Here is a 24798-nt window from a genome sequence, read left to right as displayed (position 1 = left end):
GGAGGGTTAGAGAAGAGGGCATCTGGCCTGAGTCTTCATTTAAAACTGTAGAGGAAAAAGGCAATAACCATAAAGATTGCAAGTTCCTTTTTTCCCACGAAAGGGATGACACGAAGTAAAATGATGGGGGGCTGATCAAATGGGGTTGAGGGAAGGGGGGTTGAACCGGGAACCCTTTATAAAGTTTCAATTTGCAAAACGATACCAAGTCCTGTCTTGTATTTCCACAACCAAGCATGTCCTAATAAAAATTCCTTTTGGACTAGAACTGACTCCAAGAGTTTTGGTTTTCCTAAGACGTGGATTGGGGTGGGTCCTGACAGTATAGAATAGAATAGAATAGAATAGAATAGAATAGAATAGAATAGAATAGAATAGAATAGAATAGAATAGAATAGAATAGAATAGAATAGAATAGAATAGAATAGAATGAAATATGAATAGAACAAAATGAAATATGAATAGAACAGAATGAAATATGAATAGAATAGAATGAAATATGAATAGAACAGAACAGAATAGAAGCTGGAAGATACCTTGGAGGTCTTCTAGTCCAGCCCCCTGCTCAAGCAGGACCACCATCTCAGGGTGGTTGTCCAGTATCTTTTTTAAAAGTGATTTCTTAGGGTAAGCTGTTCCACTGGTTGATTGTCCTCACTGTCAGCAAGTTTCTCCTTAATTCCATGTTGCTTCTCTCCTTGATCAGTTTCCAACCATTGTTTCGTGTCCTTCCCTCTGGTGCTTTGGGGAATAAATTGACCCCCTCTGCCTTGTGACAGCCCCTCAGATACTGGTATAACTGCTATCATGTCTCCCCTATTTCTTCTTTTCTTTAGACTGGCCAAACCCAAGTCCTGCAGCCGTTCTTTGTATGTTTTGGTCTCCAGGCCTTGGATCATTTTAGTTGCTCTTCTCTGAATTTTTCCCAGATTCTCAATGTCTTTTTTGTGATACGGTGACCAAAATTGGCTGCAGTATTCCAGGTGTGGTCTCACTAGGGCTTTATAAAGCGGTACTAGTACTTCACATGATCTTGATTCTATGCCTCTGTTTATACAACCCAGGATTGTATTAGCTTTTTTGGCTGCTGCTGCACACTGCTGGCTCGTGGTCAAGTGATCGTCCACTGGGACTCCAAGGTCCCTCTCTCTCACAGTTACGGCCTCCAAGCCAGGTCACACCCAATCTGTATTTGCTCCTTTGGTTTTTCCTGCCTAAGTCTAAGACTTTGGCTTTTCTCCACATTTATTGTGCTCCCTGTCCGGAAATTTCTCCTTAGTTCTAGGTTGGCTTTCTTACTGATTAGTTTCCATCTGTCGCTTCTTGTTCTGCCTTCTGACAGTGAGAACAACCAATCAGTGGAACAGCTTGCCTTGCAGGGTTGTGGGCACTTTATCACAGGGCTTTTGAACCAGTGGTACGGGTACCACCTGTGGTACATTGGCACCTGGCAGGTGGTACACAACCATCCTAGAAAAGTGGTAGTAGCAGGGGAGGGGAATGAGCTGAACAGCAACACACAAGCCTGAGCAAGAGACGGCTGGAGCTGCAGGGCTGTCAGGGCTCAGCGGGAAGCGCCAGGATCAGCGCCAGGCTCCAGCTGGAGCTCGGTGCTGATCCTGGTGCTTCTGAGCCCAGACGAAGCGCCAATCAGCTGGAATGTTGCAGCCTCTCCAGGGTCTTGTGATTTACATTCAGATGCTTGGCAACTGTTCTGTACCAGCCTGCTACCGGCCTTGCAGAAAGGCAACCCCTGTACAAACAGTAGAGACTGGAGAGCGTCTGAGGCTGGAAAGCGTCTGCCAAGTTTAATTCACAAGCAAAACAACAGAACATGAAACAAGATACCGGAACTTTGATCCTCAAACGGAACGGTTGCTTTCAGCAACCAGCCCTTCCCCAAACACTCCCTTTATTAGAGTTCAGGGCGTGGCCTCCCTATGCCTCCTTCCAAGGAGTCCCACAGCCTTTCTCTGCTTGCTTCTACTGGTCTGCCTCCTGCGTCGGGCGTCCTTGAACAGGGCCAGCTGTGGGTCCTCTTCATCTGCACTGTCGGGCTCGCGCAGCTGAGAAGAGGGGCCTGGCTGAGGGCTCTGCGAAGCCTCCAAGCCATCATCAGCAAGTTCGTCTTCAACACCCTCCTCCTCCCCCTCGTCTGAGTCATCCGAGTCATCCGAGCCGGCTGCTGGACCCACAGGCTGACCCTGAGTCACAACAGGCAACTGATTCATGTTTATGATGGTCACAGTGTCCCAGGGTCATGCGAAGTGACCAAAACCTGCTGCAACCACCCATCAGATGGGGGGGGGGGGAGAATAAAAACCAAACACACCCCCCTGCTGCCAATCCGCAACAGGAATGCTCACAACAATGAAAACCTCGGACAGGAGGAAGAGCACCGCCAGGAGGACAGGCAGTGGTCTTGCTCGCCTGTGGCTTGGGGGGCACTTTTTTCAGTGCCATTGTAACTTCGAACAGTCACTAAGCCAACTGTTGTAAGTTGAGGACTACTTGTACTTCATCCCTTTTTTCCTTTTGGGGGGGTCATCAAATTTTTGACACCTTGCTAGGCGACTGGTGGTCCTCGGATGTTGTCATATCAGAGCCTTGGTGGAGCAGTGGGCTAATGCCTCCTTAAGTAACACCAGCTGCCTGCAATTAGTGCAGGTTCGAGTCCCACCAGGCTCAAGGTTGACTCAGCCTTCCATCCTTCCGAGGTAGGTAAAATGAGGACCCAGATTGTTGGGGGGCAATAAGCTGACTTTGTAATAATGCCGCTTGGGGTGTGTGTGAAAGCCCTAACAAGCAGGCATATACATAGAATGAAGGCTACTGCTAAGCTTGTAAGCCGCCCTGAGTCTTCGGAGAAGGGCGGGATATAAATGGAATTAAAATAAATTAAAAAAAATATCCTAAAAGTGATATACAATGGGTGAAAAGGTTGAAAAGACCTGCTTTATCATTTGGAGGTTTTCAAAAAAGAGTCTGGACAACCATTTAACCAAGATGGCTTAAGATCTCCTGCCTTGAAGACCTCTCTGAGATACCATCCAGTTCTCTGATTCTAATGAGTTCCATTACATAGATCGGCCTGCTTATACACTGGAGGAAGCAAATGGTAACAGGCAGTGCTTTTTTTGTAAAAGAAAAAGGTGCCGGAACTCACACATGTCATACAACCCGCCTTGCCTACCCTACAAGGTTCCATCCAAAAAAGGTGCCGGAACTCCGTTCTGAGCGTTCTATGACAAAAAAAGCCCTGGTAATAGGTGTTCCCATGTTCTTGTGCTGTCTTTCTTATGAATGATTCAGAACTATCTTGCAGAAGCAGGTGAACAATCAATTTTTAGGGGGCTGGAGGCTAAGACGTATGAAAGCCGGTTGCAGGAATTGGGTATGTCTGGCCTAGACTCGAGAGAAAAGAAGGACTAGGGGGGACATGATAGCAGAGTGCCAATATCTGAGGGGCTGCCACAAAGAAGAGGGGATCAACTTATTTTTCAAAAGCACCAGAAGGCAGAAGAAGCAGCTGTGGATGGAAACTAATCAAGGAGAGAAGCAACCTGGAACTAAGGAGAATCTCCCTAACGATGTACAGAGAAGAGCAACAAAGATGATCAAGCCCCATGACTGGAGGCTAAAACATATAAGGAATGGCTGCTGGAATTGGGTATGTGTAGTTTAACGAAGAGAAGGACGAGGGGGGACACGATAGCAGTGTTCCAGTATCTCAGGGGCTGCCCCAAAGAAGAGGGAATCAAGCTATTCTCCAAAGCACCTGAAGGCAGGACAAGAAGCAACGGATGGAAACTAACCAAGGAGAGAAGCAACCTGGAACTAAGGAGAAACTTCCTGACAGTTACAACAATTAACCAGTGGAACAACCTGCCACCAGAAGCAGTAAATGCTCCAACACTGGAAGTTTTTAGGAAGAGACTGGACAGCCATTTGTCTGAAATGGTATAGGGTTTCCTGCCTGAGCAGGGGGTTAGACTAGATGACCTCCAAGGTCCCTTCCAACTTTACTATTATGATTATGAGAAGAATTAACCAGTGGAACGACTTGCCTCCAGAAGTTGTGGGTACTCCAACACTGGAGGTTTTTAAGAAGAGACTGGACAAACCATTTGTCCAAAATGGTATAGTCTAGTCTCCTGCGTGAGAAGAGGTTGGACTAGAAGACCTCCAAGGTTCCTTATTCTGTTACTTTCCTGGTGTTAAATTATCTTAAGTGGTGAGCATAAGAGACGTGATCGTTAACTAACGGGGGGGGGGGGGGTGGAATAAATCTCGAAGCCTCATCAGCGGAGCAATTGATGTCGCTTCCAGAGTTGATTAATTCATTGGAGGATTCAAGCTCAAACCATTGACCAGATGATATTGTGAAAATGGTCTCTTTCCCAAATTAAAAAAAAAACAAGCACAAAGCAAAAGGTAACCTATTAAGGCACGCGGTTGGTTAGCTATTGCAGGCTGTGTTTCTTTCTTCCTGGAAAAATAAACGGGAAATGTTTCAAGTCCTTAAACAACCTTGCTTTTTGGACTTTTCAATTATCGTTGAACTGCATAATTTTTAAGTTCACTGCTTTCAAAAAAATAATTAAAAATATACACATACATACATACATACACACACACACACACACACACACACACACACACACACACACACACACACACATATATATATATATATATATATATATATATATATATATATATATATATATATATATATATGTATGTATATCAAACTGCCCGATGCCCTTGCGCACATTGCTGTTCTTGTTGCTAAGCTACGTTGGAAAGGGATTTTGTAAAAGTGTGGACCGTGATGAGCTAAGGAGCAATGTTTCTGGTGCTGAGAGAATTATCCACCACGTTCCCCGCAGCTAAAAACAAAACCCTGTGAAAATTTAAAAAAACAAACCACGTTTCAGAGAATTATTTTAATCGGTTTACTAATATACGTCCGGCCCTATTCTTAGGGTGGTTAAACATGTGCCTGAAAAAAAAAGGGGGAAATCTTGGCCATAGCTTACAAATCAGAACAACAGAATAAGCAGAGTTGGAAGGGACCTTGGAGGTCATCTAGTCCAACCCCCTGGCTCAAGCAGGAAACTCTTCTTCAAAACTTCCAGTGATGGAGCATTCACCGCTTCTGGAGGCGGGTTGTTCCACTGATTAGTTGTTCCGACTGTCAGGAAATTCCTCCTTAGTTCTAGGTTGCTTCTCTCCTTGGTTAGTTTCCATCCGTTGCTTCTTGTCCTGCCTTCAGGGGCTTTGGAGCATAGATTGCACCCTTCTTCTTTATGGCAGCCCCAGTAAATGTAAGACATATTGAAAGAGGTTCCAAATGCGCCTATTTGTGTATTGTGGGAAGGGAAGGCAAGAAACAAAAAGGAAAGTATCTGATGGTCAAATACTCTTTAAGGAAAGGGTGGAAGAGTCAGGATCAGAAAAAGGAAAGAAGGCGAGGTTGTCAGAATACAAGCTAACTTGAGGGCTAATCCACATGGAGCCCCATTTCCATCTGTCCTGTGTGCCATCGTTCACTCCCTAGAGACTAAAATGGACAATGTGAAATTTGAGCGGGCCCCGAACAAGGAGTATATATCGGAGGTGGCGACCCTTTGAGAGCTGTATGCAACGAAATTTCATTTTGATGTATGCCGATTGGTGTACATTCAAAGTGACAATAAAATAATAAACCTTTATTGTCAAAGTACAACATGTGTACATTGAGATTAGCTGAGCCTCCCCCTGTGCTCTCTCCCCCCAACACACAGTGACAACAAACCCTCCATCCCACCACACTATGTGAACCAACTACACCACACACCGGCCTCCCAAGTCAATTCTGCATAAGATTATGTCCCATTTAAAAGCCTAAAGTTATCATAATCAGTTTGCTGGTCGAGAGTGCCGGCTTTAGAACACAGAATAAGAGTTGGGAGGGACCTTGGAGGTCATCTAGTCCAACCCCCAGCTCAAGCAGGAAACCCTACGCCCTTTTAGACAAACGATTGCCCAGTCTTTTCTTCAAAACCTCCAGCGTTGGAGCATCCACAACGTCTGCTAGCTGAAACATTTTCAGATCTATTACGGGTAGGTCACCGAATGACAATTGGTAGGTAACAACAGCGGCTCTACAATCACAGCCGGTGATTCAACCCTAACCCAAAGCAGAATAAAAAATCCCCACCAACCTGCACCAACTTCCTTCTCTTCCTCCTCGATGTTATTCTTGATGCTATCGAATTCGTCGTCTATCGTCTGATTTCCCCGCATCCGCGAAAGAATTCTCCGTGCTTTTTGAATCTGTCCTTTCTGAATAAGCCAGCGGGGGCTTTCCGGAAGGAAAAGGAAGCCAACGAATTGTACGACAGCTGGAACTGCTGAAAGACCCAGCATATACCTACGGGAGAGAGTAACGAAATGTGAATTTCGGCTTGTTAACATTCCTTTCCTATAAATAAATAAAATAAATAATAAAACAAAACGGGGAGTTTAAAGCTTTGGATATTTTCTTCAGGGACTCCTTTCGGGGAGATCTCGACTTACCCGCCGCGACTTGAGCTCAAAACCTTCGTTGTTAAGCGAGACCGTTGTTAAGCGAGATTTTTGCCCCATTTTACCTTTCTTGACCCAGTTATTCAGGAAGCCATAGGCGCTTTTAACTTAGTAACCTTGCTGCTAAGTGAAGCTGGCTTCCCCATGAAGTGTGGGAAATAAGTTCACTTTTTTCAATGCCGCTGTAACTTTGAAAGGGTCGTTAAATGAACTGTTTTAAGTCAAGGGCTACCTCTATTATTCTAAACACGCAGACCGCAACAGTCTATATTCCATATTTCAGCTTCAGCCTACCTATTCCAATAAACCTGACGTTTCAGATATATCTGTCGTGGTTCCGAATAAAAATTATTTTAAGGTAAGCAATGCCTCGAAGTTCTTTGACCAGTTTCACCTGTCAGAACCACGACACGGGCGATGTAAACAAAATTTATTTCGGGACGGTGACTTGCCTCTACCAAAAAAAAAATAATAATGAAAGAACTGGGGTGTGATTTCATTTTAAAGTTTTGTTTTTTTTAAAAAAAGAAAATCATACCAACCTCCATCCATCCCTGGGAAGATAGCTAAAGGCTCCATCTATAACACTGGCAAAGAATTGTCCTCCCGTAATGAAAAGTGTATTTATAGTCACTAATCTGCCTCTCAGATGCGGTGGAGCCACTTCTGCGATGTAGACAGGGACTGTCATCGAAGCGATACCTACCAAGAGATAAAACGGTAATAATTAGAGAGGAGCCGTTTACAAAAAAAAATTAACATCACAGGCACGTCTAAAGTCGGCTCAAACCTTGGCGTTAGGAAATTAGGAAGGCACGTTGAAGGGATACCTCGTTTTTAGAAAAGCATTAAAAATCCATTCGTGTTCGCTTCAACCTAGCGGGCGCGGCTCTAAATATTCACTTCTGCCTGAGAAGGCAAACATTTCATGTTTTAAATCATATACAATTTTAATCTTTTCGATCATGAAAAAACCCATTTGGAGGGTGCTAAGCTGGAGGAGGAGGAGGAGGAGGAGGAGGAGGAGGAGGAGGAGGAGGAGGAGGAGGAGGAGGAGGAGGAGAGGTAAGGCCACACTTGGAATACTGCATCCAGTTTTGTACACCACGATGTAAAAAGAGATGCTGAGACTCTAGAAAGAGTACAGAGAAGAGCAACAAAGAGGATCAGGGGACTGGAGGCTAAAACATACGAAGAACGGTTGCTGCAATTGGGTATGTCTGGTTTAATGAGAAGGACGAGGGGGGACAGGATAGCAGTCTTCCAATATCTCAGGGGCTGCCCCAAATAAGAGGGAGTCAAGCTTTTCTCCAAAGCGCCCGAAGGCAGGACAAGAAGCAACGGATGGGAGCTAACTAGAGAGAGAAGCAACCTGGAACTAAGGAGAAATTTCCTGACAATGAGAACAATTAACCAGAGGAACTACCTGCCTCCAGAAGCTGTGGATGCTCCAACACTGGAAGTTTTTAAGAAGAGACTGGACAGCCATTTGTCTGAAACGGGATAGGGTTTCCTGCCTGAGCAGGGAGTTGGACTAGATGACCTCCAAGGTCCCTTCCAACTTTACTACTATGAGAAGGAGGAGGAGGAGGAGGAGAAGAAGGAGAAGGAGAAGGAGTAGTAGTAGCAGAAGAAGAAGAAGAAGAAGAAGAAGAAGAAGGAGGAGGAGGAGGAGGAGGAGGAGGAGGAGGAGGAGGAGGAGGATAATAATCTCTTAGTTCCTCTGCCAACTTTGAATTAAATGGGCACAACTAAAAATGTGTGACTGACACCTGTCCAAGCGTCATCAGTTAATTAGCTGGTTAGACTAATTAGCTAGTCAGGCTACATTGAGTACACGGGGTGCATCTAACACCAGAATACCTAGATAAACATGTTTTGGTCTAGCAGTTAAGGCACCAGGTGAGAAAGCAGGAGACGATTGTGCGTTCAAATCCTGCCTTAGCCATCAAGGCCAGCTGGGTGACTCTGAATCAATCACCAAGACACTGTGAATTCTAGTCCCACCTTTGGCATGAAATCAGCTGGGTGAGCCAATCACCAGGAGGCAGAGAGTTCTACTCCCGCCTTAGCCATGAAAATGATCGACTAGATTGTGCCCAGTTGCTATGTGTTTTTATTCTTATTTTGCTTTTTTTATTTTGCTTTTTTTATTTTGCTTTTTTTATTCTTATTTTGCTTTTTTATTTATTTTTATTTTTATTTATTGCAAGCTGCCTAGAGACACGTAAAAAGAAGGGGCAGCTGTACAAACTGGGTAAATAAATGAACGTGTAAATTAGAACGGGAGTGGAAATATTTTCAGGAAACCTTAACACTTCAGCCCTTTCAAACCTGGCAAGATTTAATGTTATGAAAATCAAAAGTTTAGCCTAGCTAAGATGCCCATAAAATAAAAGCTAGCCGGAGTAATTGAAGAGCTTCGAACCTTAAGATAAAAAGAAAACGGTTATCGGGTAAAACTGGAACTAACATTAAGCTTGTTTTTTTTTTTAAACAGTAGACTTCCGTGTCTTTTGGTATTTTTATTGCTAGGCTGCCAACAATAAAATATTTTATCGGTGTAAATCTGCATATACAAGTTTATCACGCTAGGTAAGTCACGTAACTGAAAATAAACTTTAATCCCTAGAATATCCACGCTTGTTCCTATCACTGCAAGAAGGTCTAAGAGCCAGCGATCAAAACCACAATGTTCAAAGCTTATTTGCAACATTAATGACTATAGTGAAAAAAAAATTAGCTGTATTATCTGCCCTAGCAGCAAACTTTGGACAAACACACAAGCACAAATGTACACACGTATAAACATAAATGTGTTCAGGACGACAGCCTACATACAAATATCCGTTGTCACGGTAACCAATCGTGACATGCAACTTTACAGCACAGAGCCCGTGAACGACACCTGTCACTTTGTACTCGGTTGGCCGAGAAGATTTGCTTTGACAAGATGTTTACAGTTAGTTACATAAAGTTTTCTATCTTTCTCCTCTTGCCTGAATTTTTTTTGCACATCAAATGCATTCTTGGAGATTCGGTATGCTTAAGAAGAAGCTACATCTGAATCGGAATGGATCGTAAACACCTACCAGCTGTTGTTTAGCCGAAGCCAAAAAAAATCTGTATCGTTAAAAATTGTTTTCATCTATAACCAATTGCATTTTTCAAACTTTGGTTTGAGCAGCAGCTAAAATTATTAGTCATTAAGTTTCTGGAAGCATTCCAACATCGAAATTTCTACAATTCTCTTAAAGCCTCTAAAATATTACATTTCCAGGAGTATATTAAGCTAAAAAAAAAAGAGGAATGTATATGATGTCTTGAAGCTACCGGTAACATATTAACGTGGATTATAATAGCTTGATTTATAAACATAGTTCTCAAATTAAATCTCTCAATTCAGCCTATATATTTTTTTTTAAAAAAAGTAAACAAAAATGTGGCTGTTGATTTATCTGCCTAAATTACAGGATGATAGCAATATCTGAGGGGTTACAAAAATTATCAGGTGGCTGGGGAAATTTGGGAGTTGAAGTCCACAGGTCTTAAAGTTGATAAGATTGGACACCCCTGTCCAGCGGCAGGAGATTACTTTAAAAGTCCCTAGAATAGATAGGTAGATTATGAACTATTTACACATAACCCCTCTATCTATCACCGGATGTCGGTCCATTCAGAATCTGGAGTCTAAAATTGATAGCCATTTATGCGAGCCTCCAGCCCAAAATGTTAATGAGGTTGTCTTTGGTCTGGCAAGGCCTGATAACATTTTATTTGTGAGAGAAATATTCCTTTCTCTTCTTTTTGCCTTTTTTTTTAATCCACTGTATTGGACAAGTAAGCTTAATGAATTTAATTGCAAGGCTATTCTGCTAGACATTGATAGGTTATATTTACATACTTGTTTTATTATGTAGTATATCCATCTTCCTTTGGGGGAAAAGGACTATCTATAAAATTAAGTATTACTAAAGGAAAGCCTTAATAAAGTCAGATCACCAACCACCTTTTTTCCGTATTATGTCAATTTCATAAATTTGACTATAGGGCAGCCCTATTTTTTTTCCCCCTAGAGCATGTAAGTCTCTTTTAACAAGACAAAATTCAATATAAACCTTTGCCAAAATATTAAATAGAAAAAAAATAAAGAATTATTAGTTTACTAATCTGTCATATCTTAAATGCATTCAAAAACATGTTGTTTCCCTTATTTTTAGTGTTATTTTAATTTGAACAGTACAGTTGATCTCTATATTTCTGTTGCATACAGTTGATCTCTATATTTATGATGCATAAACTACTAGCTAAGCTCCTTAGCTCCCTCTGATGGATGACCTTAAATACGACTGTTTAATATTTAACTTTTCAAATGATTAACTAGTATTGCTATTTTTTTCACTGGCAAAAAAAATATTCCATAAGGAAATACCAGTCTTTCAAAATCCAAAAGACAAAAAATATATATTAATGTTGTACATTATTTCTGCACTTATATTCTGAGTTCCACTGAAGGATAACATTAATTACCTATGGATACTTGGGATTAGAAGGTCAGCAGTTTGGCGGGTCGAATCCCGAGTGCCGCGTAGCAGAGCGAGCGCCTGTTACTCGTCCCAGCTTCTGCCAACCTAGCAGTTCGAAAGCACGTAAAAATGCAAGTAGAAAAATAGGGACCACCACGGTGGGAAGGTAACAGCGTTCCGTGCGCCTTTGGTGTCTAGTCATGCCGGCCACATGACCACGAAGACGTCCTCGGACAAGCGCTGGCTGTTCGGCTTTGAAACGGAGATGAGCATCGGCCCCTAGAGTTGGAAATGACTAGCACGCATGCGTGTGGGAACCTTTACCTTTACCTTACTTGGGAACTAGGCAATTGAACCGATCCTACCTATTAATAATTGCAAACTATTTAACCCAGCCTTCTTGAGCTTCTATATTATCATATAAACAAGATCAAATCAAATCAAAACTGTTTCTATCAGGGTTGGTTCATCAAACAAACATCTGGGTCTAAACCTCATGAGCGTTAGGACAGCTTATTCAATTTTTTTGGTCTCAATATCTTTTGTTCAAGAACTTGTTCTTAGGCAAAAGCGATGCTTTCTCATAATTTGGTTCTCCAGAAGTTGTGAATGCTCCAACACTGGAAGTTTTTTAAAAAAGACTGGACAACCATTTGGCTGAAATGGTATAGGCTTTCCTGCCTGAGCGGGGGGTGGGTGGGTTGGACTAGATGACCTCCAAGGTCCCTTCCAACTCTTGTTATTGCTATTCTATTCTATTCTATTCTATTCTATTCTATTCTATTCTATTCTATTCTATTCTATTCTATTCTATTCTATTCTATTCTATTCATTCCAATATCTATTCTATTCTATTCATTCCAATATCCTATCCTATCCTATCCTATCCTATCCTATCCTATCCTATCCTATCCTATCCTATCCTATCCTATCCTATGACTTGTCTCACTTATTTTATCTTATCCTGGCATGCAATTCAGTCTTCAAACAATCACCGCAGTTAAAGCAATGATGAAAAGGAAATCAAAGAATTTGCTGGGTGGGGCAGGACCGTCTGTGCAGATGTAAAAAAAAAGTCAAGATGGCAGTTCTGACCCTATGATTGAAGCCCTGCTCCATTTTCTAAATGTGTTGTGACTTCAATCACGGCTGCCATCTTGACATTTTTTAAATCTCATCCTTGGGAGACACCCTTGGCCCCAGTTTTGGCTCTCTGCACTCCGTATCCGAGCTCACCAGCTGTAGACACTGGGAAGAGGCCCTCTAATCAAAGTAGCATGCAAGGCAGAGCCCAGAAATGTGGTGGACCGGATCGGAAGATGCAGCTTCTATTCCAGCTTCTATTCCAGCTTCTATTCTATTCTATTCCAGATTCTATTCTATTCTATTCTATTCTATTCTATTCTATTCTATTCTATTCTCCATTCCTCTATTCTATTCTATTCTATTCATATTTCATTCTATTCTATTCTATTCTATTCTATTCTATTCTATTCTATTCTATTCTATTCTATTCTCCATTCCTCTATTCTATTCTATTCTATTCTATTCTATTCTATTCCTATTCTATTCTATCCATATTTCATTCTATTCTATTCTATTCTATTCTATTCTATTCTATTCTATTCTATTCTATTCTATTCTATTCTATTCATTCCAATATCTATTCTATTCTATCCTATCCTATTCATATTTCATTCTATTCTATTCATTCCAATATCTATTCTATTCTATTCTGTATTTCTATTCTGTTCTATTCCTATTCTATTCTATTCATATTTCATTCTATTCTATTCTATTCATTCCAATATCTATTCTATTCTATTCTCCATTCTTCTATTCTATTCTATTCTATTCTATTCTATTCTATTCTATTCATATTTCATTCTATTCTATTCATTCCAATATCTATTCTATTCTATTCTGTATTTCTATTCTATTCTATTCTATTCTGTATTTCTATTCCTATTCTATTCTGTATTTCTATTCTGTATTTCTATTCCTATTCCTATTCCATTCCCATTCCATTCTATTCTATGACTTGTTTCACTTATTTTATCTTATCCTGGCATGTAAGCGGTAGGAACCTCCACTGCTAGCCATTCTAAAAAACAAATGCAGAAGTAAAATGACATTGAGCCAGATAAAAAAGGTCATAAAACGGGACAAAACTCACTTAACAACTGTCTTGCTTAGTAAGAGAAATTTTGAGCTTAATTGTGGTCATAAGTTGAGAAGTACCTGTATGGAATGGATACATGTGAATAATAATAATAATAGTAATACATCAAGAAATTGCAGTTTCCTGCAATAACTCCAGCAAAGCTACAAAAAATTGTGTTACTCGGAACATCTTCCATTTTAAGGAGATACCTGGTTGATACCTAGGATGCTGGCAGCAACCCGTGTCAACCATCGGTGCCAGTCAATTTGAGTGTTCAGTTGACTGAGTTTCATGTTTTATGAATAAAAGTTTTATAATAATAAAATTTGGAAGGGACTTTAGAGGTCATCTAGTCCAATCCCTGCTCAGGCAGGAAACCCTATTTCAGACATACAGTATGTTCCTATCACTCTCTCTGAATTTTTTTTTTAAAGTATGGGTGCTTTCAGCTCATTGTAGACAGATGCTGCATACACAGTTTTGGGAGATCAAATCTAACTGCTAATTCTTAGAGCAAACAAATTGTGATTTTTAATTAATAAACTGCCAATGATGCACTAAATTACAGTTTGCCAATTCTTCTGGCTTGTCCCATGATTCATCCCAGCCCTATGCCAACTTAATTATCATTTTTAGCAATAAATATTCAGAAAGAATAATCACTATGCGGCAAACTCCTGAAATTGTTGAATAAAGACATATCTGCCTTCATGTGCAACTTGAAATTGACTTAGCATCTTTGTTTTACTTTGTTCCACACAGTGTCAACCTTGTGAAGTCTAAAGCTTCCTCTTTCTGTTCTGTATTCAAGATGGACAGTGTTTAATATTTATATGTTATGTATGTGTAAGGGTGTACGTCTATATGTATGCTGTATATGTTCAAATGTGTGCTATGTATGTGGGCACTTTGAGAGGAAGCCACTAAATTTCATTTTTAACGTGTGCCATTGTGCCCACAGGAAAAAATGACAATAGAAATTATCTAATTTAATAAGAGTCCTTAACATTAATGTAGCTAGGAGACGATATAGTCCTTCACTTGCAACAATGGAGCCCAACATTTCCGTTGCTAAGCAAGACAGTTGCTAAGTGAGTTCTGTCCCTTTCTACAGCCTTTCTCGCTATAGTTAAGTCAGTAACAACTGTTTAGTCAGTAGCATGCTTGTGAATCTGGTTTTCCCATTGACTTTGCATGTCAGAAGTTCACAAAAGGGGATCACAGGACCCCGGGATATTAAAACCGTCATAAATATGAACCAGTCGCCTAGCATCTGAATTCGGATCACATGACCGTGGGGATGCTGCAACGGTCATGTGAAAAATGGTCATAAGTCACTTTTTCCCAGTCCCGTTGTAACTTCAAACCATCACTAAACAGATGGCTTTAATGAGAGGACTACCCCTACTGATTCCTTCACTTTCCAAAACATTTGGAGCAAACCTTGCCGGAGTACGTATCATGGATGCCAAAACGGTTCAAATGCTTTTTAAAATTTAAAATTTCTAACTGAGCAGAACCAACTGAGGTATTCATTAATCATGGAGAAGTCACACAAAGTGAAAGCACAAAAATGGCAGTTAAAAGTTCCCTCAGCTTCCCACTCTAATACAAATGAATGGAGCTGATGGAGACAAATGGAGTCTGAAATCAAATGACTGGAATTGGAAAGAAGAGTCTAGTCCTGCACAGTCCGTGAAGGAGCCAACTGAATTGGTAATGAAATTCCCTCAGACGAAGCAGCCGAAAGAAATATATTAAAAAGAGAGAGACAGATGACAACACACGGTGGAAACGCACAGACAAGAAGCACTGGCCACAAGGGAGACCAACAAGAAGGTATTATGGATTACCAAGTTGGAAACGCAGGTGTTTAAAGCAGGGGGTCTTCAAACTAGGCTGCTTTAAGACTTGTGGACTTCAACTCCCAGAATTCCTCAGCCAGCAACACTGGCTGAGGGAATTCTGGGAGTTGAAGTCCACAAGTCTCAAAGCGGCCAATTTTGGAGACCCCTGGTTTAAAGCAAAGGGCCAGTCTTATTAAAACAGGGGGTCTTCCAACTTGGCCCTTTTATGACTTGTGGACTTCAACTCCCAGAATTCCTCAGCCAGCGTGACTGGCTGAGGAATCCTGGGAGTTGAAGTCCACAAGTCATAAAAGGGCCAAGTCGGAAGACCCCTGTATTAAAACACAATTCCTCAAAGATTTGAAACAAGCTGAAAAGGCATTCAAGTAAGTCCTCACCTTTACCCACAGTTCACTTAGTGACCGTTCAGAGTTACAACGGCACTGGAAAAAAAAAGGGATTTATGACCGTTGCGGCATCCCCATGGTCAGGGAATGAAAACTGGGATGCTTGGCAACTGGTTCGTGCTTGTGACGGTTGCTGTGTCCTATGGGTCACGTGATCCCCTTTTTGCCACCACCTGCTAAGCGAAGTCAATGGGAAAATCAGATTCACTTAACAGCCATGTCACTCACTTAACAACTAAAGGGATTCCCTTAAACCTGTGGCAAGAAAGGCCTTAAAGTGGGACAAAATTCACCTCACAAATACCTCGCTTAGCAAGAGAAATTTGGGGCTCAATTTTGCTTGTAAGTTGAGGACTATCTATACAAGCTTTGCAGTAGAAGACAATTCTTCCTCTACGTGCATATTTGGCTACCATTTATCAGCAGACTATGTTCCAATATTTTTCTTTTTTAAAAAATAATTAAATTATAGATTCAACCAGTCACTACTTTTTTTAATTCCAATCTATTTTACTGAATTGTTATGAGGTTAAAAGAGAGAGAGAGAAACCAATTTAAACTTCTTTAAATTACTCGAAAAGCAGAAGGCAGAGTTACAGTCTCTAATAGCATAATTTAGGCCTTGCTCAATGTAATGGTACTTATTACCATCTTAGTATATATACGGTATACAACAAAAGATAAGTATACCCCCGAACACCCAACAAAACAGTAAACACCCAAAGATCAAATAAAAGTCCCCCCCCCAAATGGCACATAAGAATTCTCTACTGATAAATTAACCTTACAAGACCAACTTCTTAAAGGTATTTAGGGAATAAATATTAACTGAACAGGAAGAGCATTTAAGGAACATTTTACATAATAAATGAAAGATCCGTTTTCAGATGCCATTTAAATTCTGACTTAGTATGAAATCACAATGCCTCAGCAGTACTTATTGCTGGATAGGCGGCGATATATTATATTGTGATTGATGGAAATATGCTTATTTGCGATTATTTAAGTTTCAAGAATGATAAAACATAGTCTTTACCTACAACATTGATTGTGAAGGTTATATCACACGTTATATCACCAACTGTTTAGATGAGGTGAAAAATTTCCCCATGGTATCAAACGAAGGATCTGGATTTTAAGTAGTGCTCTGGATTAGTTCATGAGAAAACCTTCCAAACAGCTATAGTCACATTCAAAGCACTATATATGTTATACAGAGCACAAGAGGCTTAAATTCTAAATAAAAAAAACCCGTGAATAACCCAAACGAATAAGACAATCTTCCAAAGGAATTGAAAACGATGGTCAAATCCAAGGGTTTGATTGCAGACTACATTCCCGTTCTTTAAAATGGCCCTTGTGCCAGATGAAAAACAGGTTAGCTTTAGAAGTTAAAAGCCAAATTAAAAGGATGGGAAATCTGAGCAGTGCTTTGGAAACAACATCCAACTCCCGTTTTAATTCGAGAAGACGGTTGTCTCTCTTATCACAGGAAACGTTTATTTGGATTTCCCTAGTTAAAAAAAAGATTAGACAGGCTATTTGTTTGGGATGCAATAAAATCTCTTGCCTCGGACATGGGGCTGGACTAAAAGCCGTCCAAGGTCTATGTCTCCAAGGGACTAGAAAATAGACTGAAATTTTATGTGCACGAAAAGCTGAAAAAAAAAACACCCCACAACCGCATACAGGGGGGGGGTCTGGCTTTGGAACAGGGTTCCCCAAATTGGTCAGCATTGACCCTGTAAGGGTTCTTAGGACTATCCCGTAAATCAAGAAAATGTCTGGGGCTAAAAAGGGGGTTTAGTAAATGTCTGGGGCTCAGAAGGTGGCAATCCAATTCATGTGGGGGGGGGGTTTCTCTGAAAAGCTGTAGGGCAGCCCACAGTCCTGAAGGAGAGCTGGCCAGCAGCGTGACAGTGTTGATCCATCAGTGAGAATGGCTCAAATTGTCCTTAATATCCGTCATGCTACGAGTTAAAAGTAGTGCTTACTGTATTATTTCCAAATAATAATTTGGGGGAGGGAGGCGAAGGGTTTGGGGAACCCCGGTGTTAAACCAAAGCTGCTCTGAATTGTGCTCCTGCATGAAAGAGGATGATGGGATGGGATTGGGTGGGGTGTCTTTCCTGCAGACGTTTCATTACTCAAACTACGTAATGTCACCAGCGATAGAAATGTCTGAAATGGCGTAGGGTCTCCTGCCTGAGCAGGGGGTTGGACTGGATGACCTCCAGGGTCCCTTCCAACTTTATTATTATTATAGAAGGGAGAGGGGGTTTGCTCCTGGTTTCTATTCAATAGAACTCCCTCAAACACTGATGATGTTACCCAGTTGAGTAACGAAACGTCTGCAAGGAAACCACTGAGCTCAGAAAGCACCATGGGTCCCACAGTCGTCGTCATCGTCCTCCTCCTCCACTCCACAAACCCCTCTCCCTCCTAGCACTGATGATGTTCCCTAGTTGGGTCATGAAAAGTCTGCAGGAAATCTCCCAAGTTCAGAGAGCACCAAGGACCCCACAGTCCTCCTCCTCCTCCTCCTCTTCCACTTCACAAACCCCCTCTCTTCTAGCACTGATGTTACCTAGTTGGGTCATGAAATGTCCGCAAGAAAACCACCCAGCTCAGAGAGCACCAAGCACCCCACAGTCTTAGTCTTCCTCCTCCTCCTCTCCAGAAATGCCATTCTTTTCTAGCACTGATGATGTTACCTAACTGGGTAATGAAATGTCTGCAAAAAAGCAACCCAGAGAGCACCAAAGACTCCTTGGTCATCGTTCTTCTCCTCCTCCTCCTTTTCACAAACCCCCGCTCCCTCCCAGCACTGATCATGTTACCTAGATGGGTAATGAAATGTCTGGGGGGATAAAAAAAACTCAGAGAGCACCAAAGACTTTTTGGTCCTCCTCCTCCTCCTCCCTACAAACCCCGCTCCCTCCTAACCCTGATGACGTTACCTAGCCGGGCAAGGCAATGTCTGCCAGAGAACCACCCCAAGCTCGGAAAGCAACAAGGACCCCTCTGTCTTCCTCCTCCTCCTCCTCTCCACAAATCCTCCCGGCACTGATGTAGTTACCTAGTTGGATAATGAACCCTCTGCAAAAAAGCAACCCAGTTCAGACAGCACCTTGATCCTCCTCCTCCTCCTCCTCCTCCTCTTCTCCACAAATCCTCCCGGCACTGATGTTGTTACCTAGATAACCCAGTTCAGACAGCACCTTGATCCTCCTCCTCCTCCTTTTCACAAATCCCACTCCCTCCCAGCACTGATCACGTTACCTAGCTGGGTAAGAAAAGGTCTGGAAAAAAAAGGCAACTCAGCTCAGAAGAGCACCATAGACCCCTCGGTCCTTTTCCTCCCACCCCTACAAACCCCGCTCCCTCCTAACCCTGATGACGTTACCTAGCCGGGCAAGGCAACGTCCGCCAGAGAACCACCCCAAGCTCAGAAAGCAACAAGGACCCCACTGTCTTCCTCCTCCTCCTTCTCCTCCTCCTCTCCACAAATCCTCCCGGCACTGATGTAGTTACCTAGTTGGATAATGAACCCTCTGCAAAAAAGCAACCCAGTTCAGACAGCACCTTGATCCTCCTCCTCCTCCTTTTCACAAATCCCACTCCCTCCCAGCACTGATCCCGTTACCTAGCTGGGTAAGGAAAGGTCTGGGGAAAAAAAGGCAACCCAGCTCAGAAGAGCACCATAGACCCCTCGGTCCTTTTCCTCCCCCCCCTACAAACCCCGCTCCCTCCTAAACCTGATGACGTTACCTAGCCGGGCAAGGCAACGTCCGCCAGAAAACCACCCCAAGCTCGGAAAGCAACAAGCACCCCACTGTCGTCTCCTCTCCACAAATCCTCCTGGCACTGATGTTGTTACCACCTTGATCCTCCTCCTCCTCCTCTCCACAAATCCTCCTGGCACTGATGTTGTTACCACCTTGATCCTCCTCCTCCTCCTTTTCACAAATCCCACTCCCTCCCAGCACTGATCCCGTTACCTAGCTGGGTAAGGAAAGGTCTGGGGAAAAAAAGGCAACCCAGCTCAGAAGAGCACCATAGACCCCTCGGTCCTTTTCCTCCCCCCCCTACAAACCCCGCTCCCTCCTAAACCTGATGACGTTACCTAGCCGGGCAAGGCAACGTCCGCCAGAAAACCACCCCAAGCTCGGAAAGCAACAAGCACCCCACTGTCGTCTCCTCTCCACAAATCCTCCTGGCACTGATGTTGTTACCACCTTGATCCTCCTCCTCCTCCTCTCCACAAATCCTCCCGGCACTGATGTTGTTACCTAGATAACCCAGTTCAGACAGCACCTAGATCCTCCTCCTCCTCCTTTTCACAAATCCCACTCCCTCCCAGCACTGATCCCGTTACCTAGCTGGGTAAGGAAAGGTCTGGGAAAAAAAAGGCAACCCAGCTCAGAAGAGCACCATAAACCCCTCGGTCCTTTTCCTCCCCCCCCTACAAACCCCGCTCCCTCCTAAACCTGATGACGTTACCTAGCCGGGCAAGGCAACGTCCGCCAGAAAACCACCCCAAGCTCGGAAAGCAACAAGCACCCCACTGTCGTCTCCTCTCCACAAATCCTCCTGGCACTGATGTTGTTACCACCTTGATCCTCCTCCTCCTCCTCTCCACAAATCCTCCCGGCACTGATGTTGTTACCTAGATAACCCAGTTCAGACAGCACCTAGATCCTCCTCCTCCTCCTCCTCCTTTTCACAAATCCCACTCCCTCCCAGCACTGATCCCGTTACCTAGCTGGGTAAGGAAAGGTCTGGGAAAAAAAAGGCAACCCAGCTCAGAAGAGCACCATAAACCCCTCGGTCCTTTTCCTCCTCCCTACAAACCCCGCTCCCTCCTAACCCTGATGACGTTACCTAGCCGGGAAAGGCAATGTCCGCCAGAGAAAGACCCCAAGCTCGGAAAGCAACGACCCCACTGTCGTCTCCTCTCCACAAATCCTCCCGGCACTGATGTTGTTACCTAGATAACCCAGTTCAGACAGCACCTTGATCCTCCTCCTCCTCCTCTTCACAAATCCCACTCCCTCCTAGCACTGATTACGTTACCTAGCTGGGTAAGGAAAGGTCTGGGAAAAAAAAGGCAACCCAGCTCAGAAGAGCACCATAGACCACTTGGTCCTTTTCCTCCTCCCAACAAACCCCGCTCCCTCCTAACCCTGATGACGTTACCTAGCCGGGCAAGGCAACGTCCGCCAGAGAACCACCCCAAGCTCGGAAAGCAACAAGCACCCCACTGTCGTCTCCTCTCCACAAATCCTCCTGGCACTGATGTTGTTACCACCTTGATCCTCCTCCTCCTCCTCTCCACAAATCCTCCCGGCACTGATGTTGTTACCTAGATAACCCAGTTCAGACAGCACCTTGATCCTTGTCTTCCTCCTTTTCACAAATCCCACTCCCTCCCAGCACTGATCCCGTTACCTAGCTGGGTAAGGAAAGGTCTGGAAAAAAAAGGCAACCCAGCTCAGAAGAGCACCATAGACCCCTCGGTCCTTTTCCTCCCCCCCTTACAAACCCCGCTCCCTCCTTAACCCTGATGACGTTACCTAGCCGGGCAAGGCAACGTCCACAAGAACCCCCCCCCGTCCTCCCAAGGACCCCTCCTTTTCCAACCCTGCAGCTGACACGGGGCGGGGGGAGTTAGGAATCGGGGTGTCGCAGCCACCCCCCCCCCGGAGCCTCGCCCTCCCCGGGAGGGCGGGGGGGAGGAAGGCCATCGCCCAACCTACCTATGCCCAGCCCGACCACCAGGCGCCCGCCGAGCAGCGTCTCTTTATCCGGCGCGGCGGCCAGCAGGACGGCGCCGGCGGCGAAGAGCAAGCTGGCCAGCAGGATGCAGGCGCGGCGGCCGGCCCAGCCGTTCAGCACGCCGCCCAGCAGAGCCGAGGCGGCGGCGGCGCCCACCGTGCCGGAGACCAACAGCTCCTGCCAGAAGGCGTCGAGGCGCAGCTCTTTCTTCAGCAGCAGTAGCGCGCCGGACACCACGCCGGTGTCGTAGCCGAAGAGGAAGCCGCCCAGCGCCGAAAAGGCCGACACCACGTAGACGAAACCGGCCGTCTCGTCCTGCTGGAACTGCCGGCGGGCAGCCCGTTCCAGCTCGGCGCAGCTCCCGCTCCCGCCGCTCCCGCCGCCGCCGCCGCCGCCCGAGGACTGGCTGTTCAGGCTGGAGCAAGACTCGGCGCCGGCGATTAGGCTCCGTTCGCCCAAGCTGGCCGAGCCTTCGCGCCTGAAAGGCGGCGGCGGCGGCTGAGGAGGCGGCGGCTGAGGCTGCCGGCGCCGCTTCTCCCCCATCAGGTTGCTCAGGCTCCGCAGCGTGTATTCCACATTGGCTTTGCGGGACATGGGGCCCGCCGGCCGGGCTGGCCGCCGCCGCCTCCTTCTCCTCTGCTTTCTCTGCCTCCTCCTGCGCGGCTTGCCTGCAGGGCGCCGCAGCAGCCTTTCATGCTCCGGCTACGCTCGGAACTGAAGCTGGGGAGCGGCGCGGTCTCCACGTCTGCTCGCGGCCGCGGACGCCGCCCTCTCACGCCCAGCGGGGTGGAGCAGGAGGGGGAAAACAGAAAAAAAAAAAAAGAGGCGCCGTCAGTGGTGATTGGTCGGAAGGGAGGAGGGCGGAGTCGAAAGGGGGAGGGGCTTTTTTGGTCTCCTCCCCTTTGGCCCTGCGAGTTTGGGAAGGGGGAAACAAAAAATAATAATAATAATTCGGCAGCTGATCAAATTGCGCTTGGATCGCGCTGGGTTTCCGGTCGCCTGCCTGTTGTTGCCGTGGCGGTGTGGCGGTTCCGTTCTTTCTCAGCCTGTGAGGAGGCGGCTCGAGGCGGCGAATAATAAAGGAGCGTAATAGGGGGGTGGAATAATAAGGGGGAAAAAAAACCCTTTCTTTTTCGTCTCTCTATGGAGCGTGCGGCTGGACATGCGCGGTGAGCGCTGGTGAAGCTGGTGGGTGGGCCTCGCGTGCCAGCTCTTCCCTTTTTCTGATTGAGAAGCTTCTATGGAATGGAATGGAAAAGAATATAGAATAGAATAGAATAGAATAGAATAGAATAGAATAGAATAGAATAGAATAGAATAGAATAGAATAGAATAGAATAGAATAGAATAGAATAGAATAGAATAGACTAGAATAGAATAGACTAGACTAGAATAGAATAGAATAGAATAGAATAGAATAGAATAGAATAGAATAGAATAGAAAATATGGAATGGAATGGAATAGACTAGAATGGAATAGACTAGACTAGAATAGAATAGAATAGAATAGAATAGAAAATATGGAATGGAATGGAATAGACTAGAATAGACTAGAATAGAATAGAATAGAATAGAATAGAATAGAATAGAATAGAATAGAATAGAATAGAATAGAATAGAAAATATGGAATGGAATGGAATAGACTAGAATGGAATAGACTAGACTAGAATAGACTAGACTAGACTAGAATAGAATAGAATAGAATAGAATAGAATAGAAGAATAGAAAATATGGAATGGAATGGAATAGACTAGAATGGAATAGATTAGACTAGAGTAGACTAGAATAGAATAGAATAGAATAGAATAGAATAGAATAGAATAGAATAGAATAGAATAGAATAGAATAGAAAATATGGAATGGAATGGAATAGACTAGAATGGAATAGAATAGAATAGAATAGAATAGAATAGAATAGAATAGAATAGAATAGAATAGAATAGAATAGAATAGAATAGAATAGAATAGAATAGAATAGAATAGAATAGAAAATATGGAATGGAATAGAATAGAATAGAATAGAATAGAATAGAATAGAATAGAATAGAATAGAATAGAATAGAATAGAGTAGAGTAGAGTAGAGTAGAGTAGAATAGAATAGAATAGAATAGAATAGAATAGAATAGAATTCTTTATTGGCCAGGTGTGGTTGGACACACAAGGAATTTGTCTCCAGTGCCTAAGCGCTCAGTGTACATACACGTAACAGTGATAAATCATGATCAGAAACAACATAAAAATACATTCATCATAAATCATAAGATGCAACACTTAGTGATAGTCATAGGATACTAGTTAAGCAAGTATCATACTAGCATACTAAGTAAAAAAAAATCTAAATTGTAAGATACAAGCAACAAAGTTATAGTCATAAGAAGATAAGGATATGGGAAAAATGAGGAGAATAATAGTAATACAGCTTTACTAAGTAGTTTGACAGTGTTGTAGGAATTAACATAAGCAGTTTTGAAATATGATCTGATATGAAAACTCCTATATTTTACTAAATCTACTGTATGGAATCTTTTTACCTGTCTTGATTTCCTACTACATTAACTAATCTTTGCCCAGTAAAATTCTGCTCTTATCTGTTCCACAGTCAGAAGGGGATAAAAACAGGCACGAGCACAAAAAGGGAATCCTTACTCAAACAAGTAGTGTTGTGATTACACCTCATAATATGCCCAGGTTGTTAAACATGGTTTGTTGAAGAAAAAAAGTTGAATTTGCATACCATACTAAGTTAAGTTTTGTCTAAACGTGTTACGTAGAACGAATCCCTAACAATTGGGTTGCATGATATGCTAAGACATAAATCATGGTTATTAAATCACTTCGACATGATTCATAGAGTCTCTACTCCAAAGAAAAACATATATTTTAATGCAACATGCAAACCCAATGAGTAAGTCTATTTTGAAGTGTAGATTCTAAAAGGGAACTGTAACCATTTTTTTTCTTTTCTTTCCTTTTTTTCTCGCTAGCATGGAAGTGAATACAGATGGTCCTCAACTTAGCAGTTCATTTACTGACTGCTCAAAGTTACGACAGCACTGGAAAAAGTGAGTTATGATCATTTTTCACCCTTAGGACCGTTGCAGCGTCCCCGTGGTCACGTGATTTACATTCAGATGCTTGGCAATCGGTTCCTATTTATTTATTTATGTATGTATTTATTTATTTATTTATTTAATTGATTTTATATACCGCCCTATTCCCGAAGGACTCAGGGTGGTTTACAGAGCGAGTTAAAACAATACAAATAAGTACACTTTAAAATAGAATTAAATTAAGACTAGCCCACAATTAAACAAATTAAAATTAAAATTAAAATTAAAATTAAAATTAAAATTAAAACCCCCTCAGTCCAGGCCAGCAAGATCAAACAACCAAGTTTTAAGGTCCCGGCGAAACGAGCGAAGGTCTGGGGTTGCAAAGTCCCCGGGTTCACGCGATCCCCCTTTTTGTGCAACAAACCAAGTCAACGGGGAAGCCAGATTC

The 24798-nt window shown here is 43.2% G+C and overlaps 1 protein-coding gene across 2 annotated transcripts in view; it reads right to left on the bottom strand.

The window, feature by feature from the left end:
- SLC2A13 (solute carrier family 2 member 13) overlaps positions 1 to 22010 on the bottom strand; it is a 96082-nt gene extending 74072 nt beyond the window's left edge. For both annotated transcript variants that reach the window (XM_083366287.1, XM_083366288.1), the window contains exons 1-3: positions 21277 to 22010; positions 7116 to 7275; positions 6210 to 6418 (exon numbers count right to left, since the gene is read on the bottom strand). In XM_083366287.1, coding sequence (XP_083222413.1) covers positions 6210 to 6418; positions 7116 to 7275; positions 21277 to 21889 — 982 coding nt within the window. In that variant the 5' untranslated portion in view covers positions 21890 to 22010. The remainder of the gene's footprint in view (positions 1 to 6209; positions 6419 to 7115; positions 7276 to 21276) is intronic.
- Between the last annotated feature and the right edge of the window lie 2788 nt (positions 22011 to 24798).

The sequence above is a fragment of the Vipera ursinii genome (genome assembly GCF_947247035.1).
Source record: "Vipera ursinii genome assembly, chromosome: 6".
In the NCBI taxonomy this organism is placed as follows: Eukaryota; Metazoa; Chordata; class Lepidosauria; order Squamata; family Viperidae; genus Vipera; species Vipera ursinii.
This window is presented reverse-complemented; position numbering and strand designations above follow the sequence as displayed.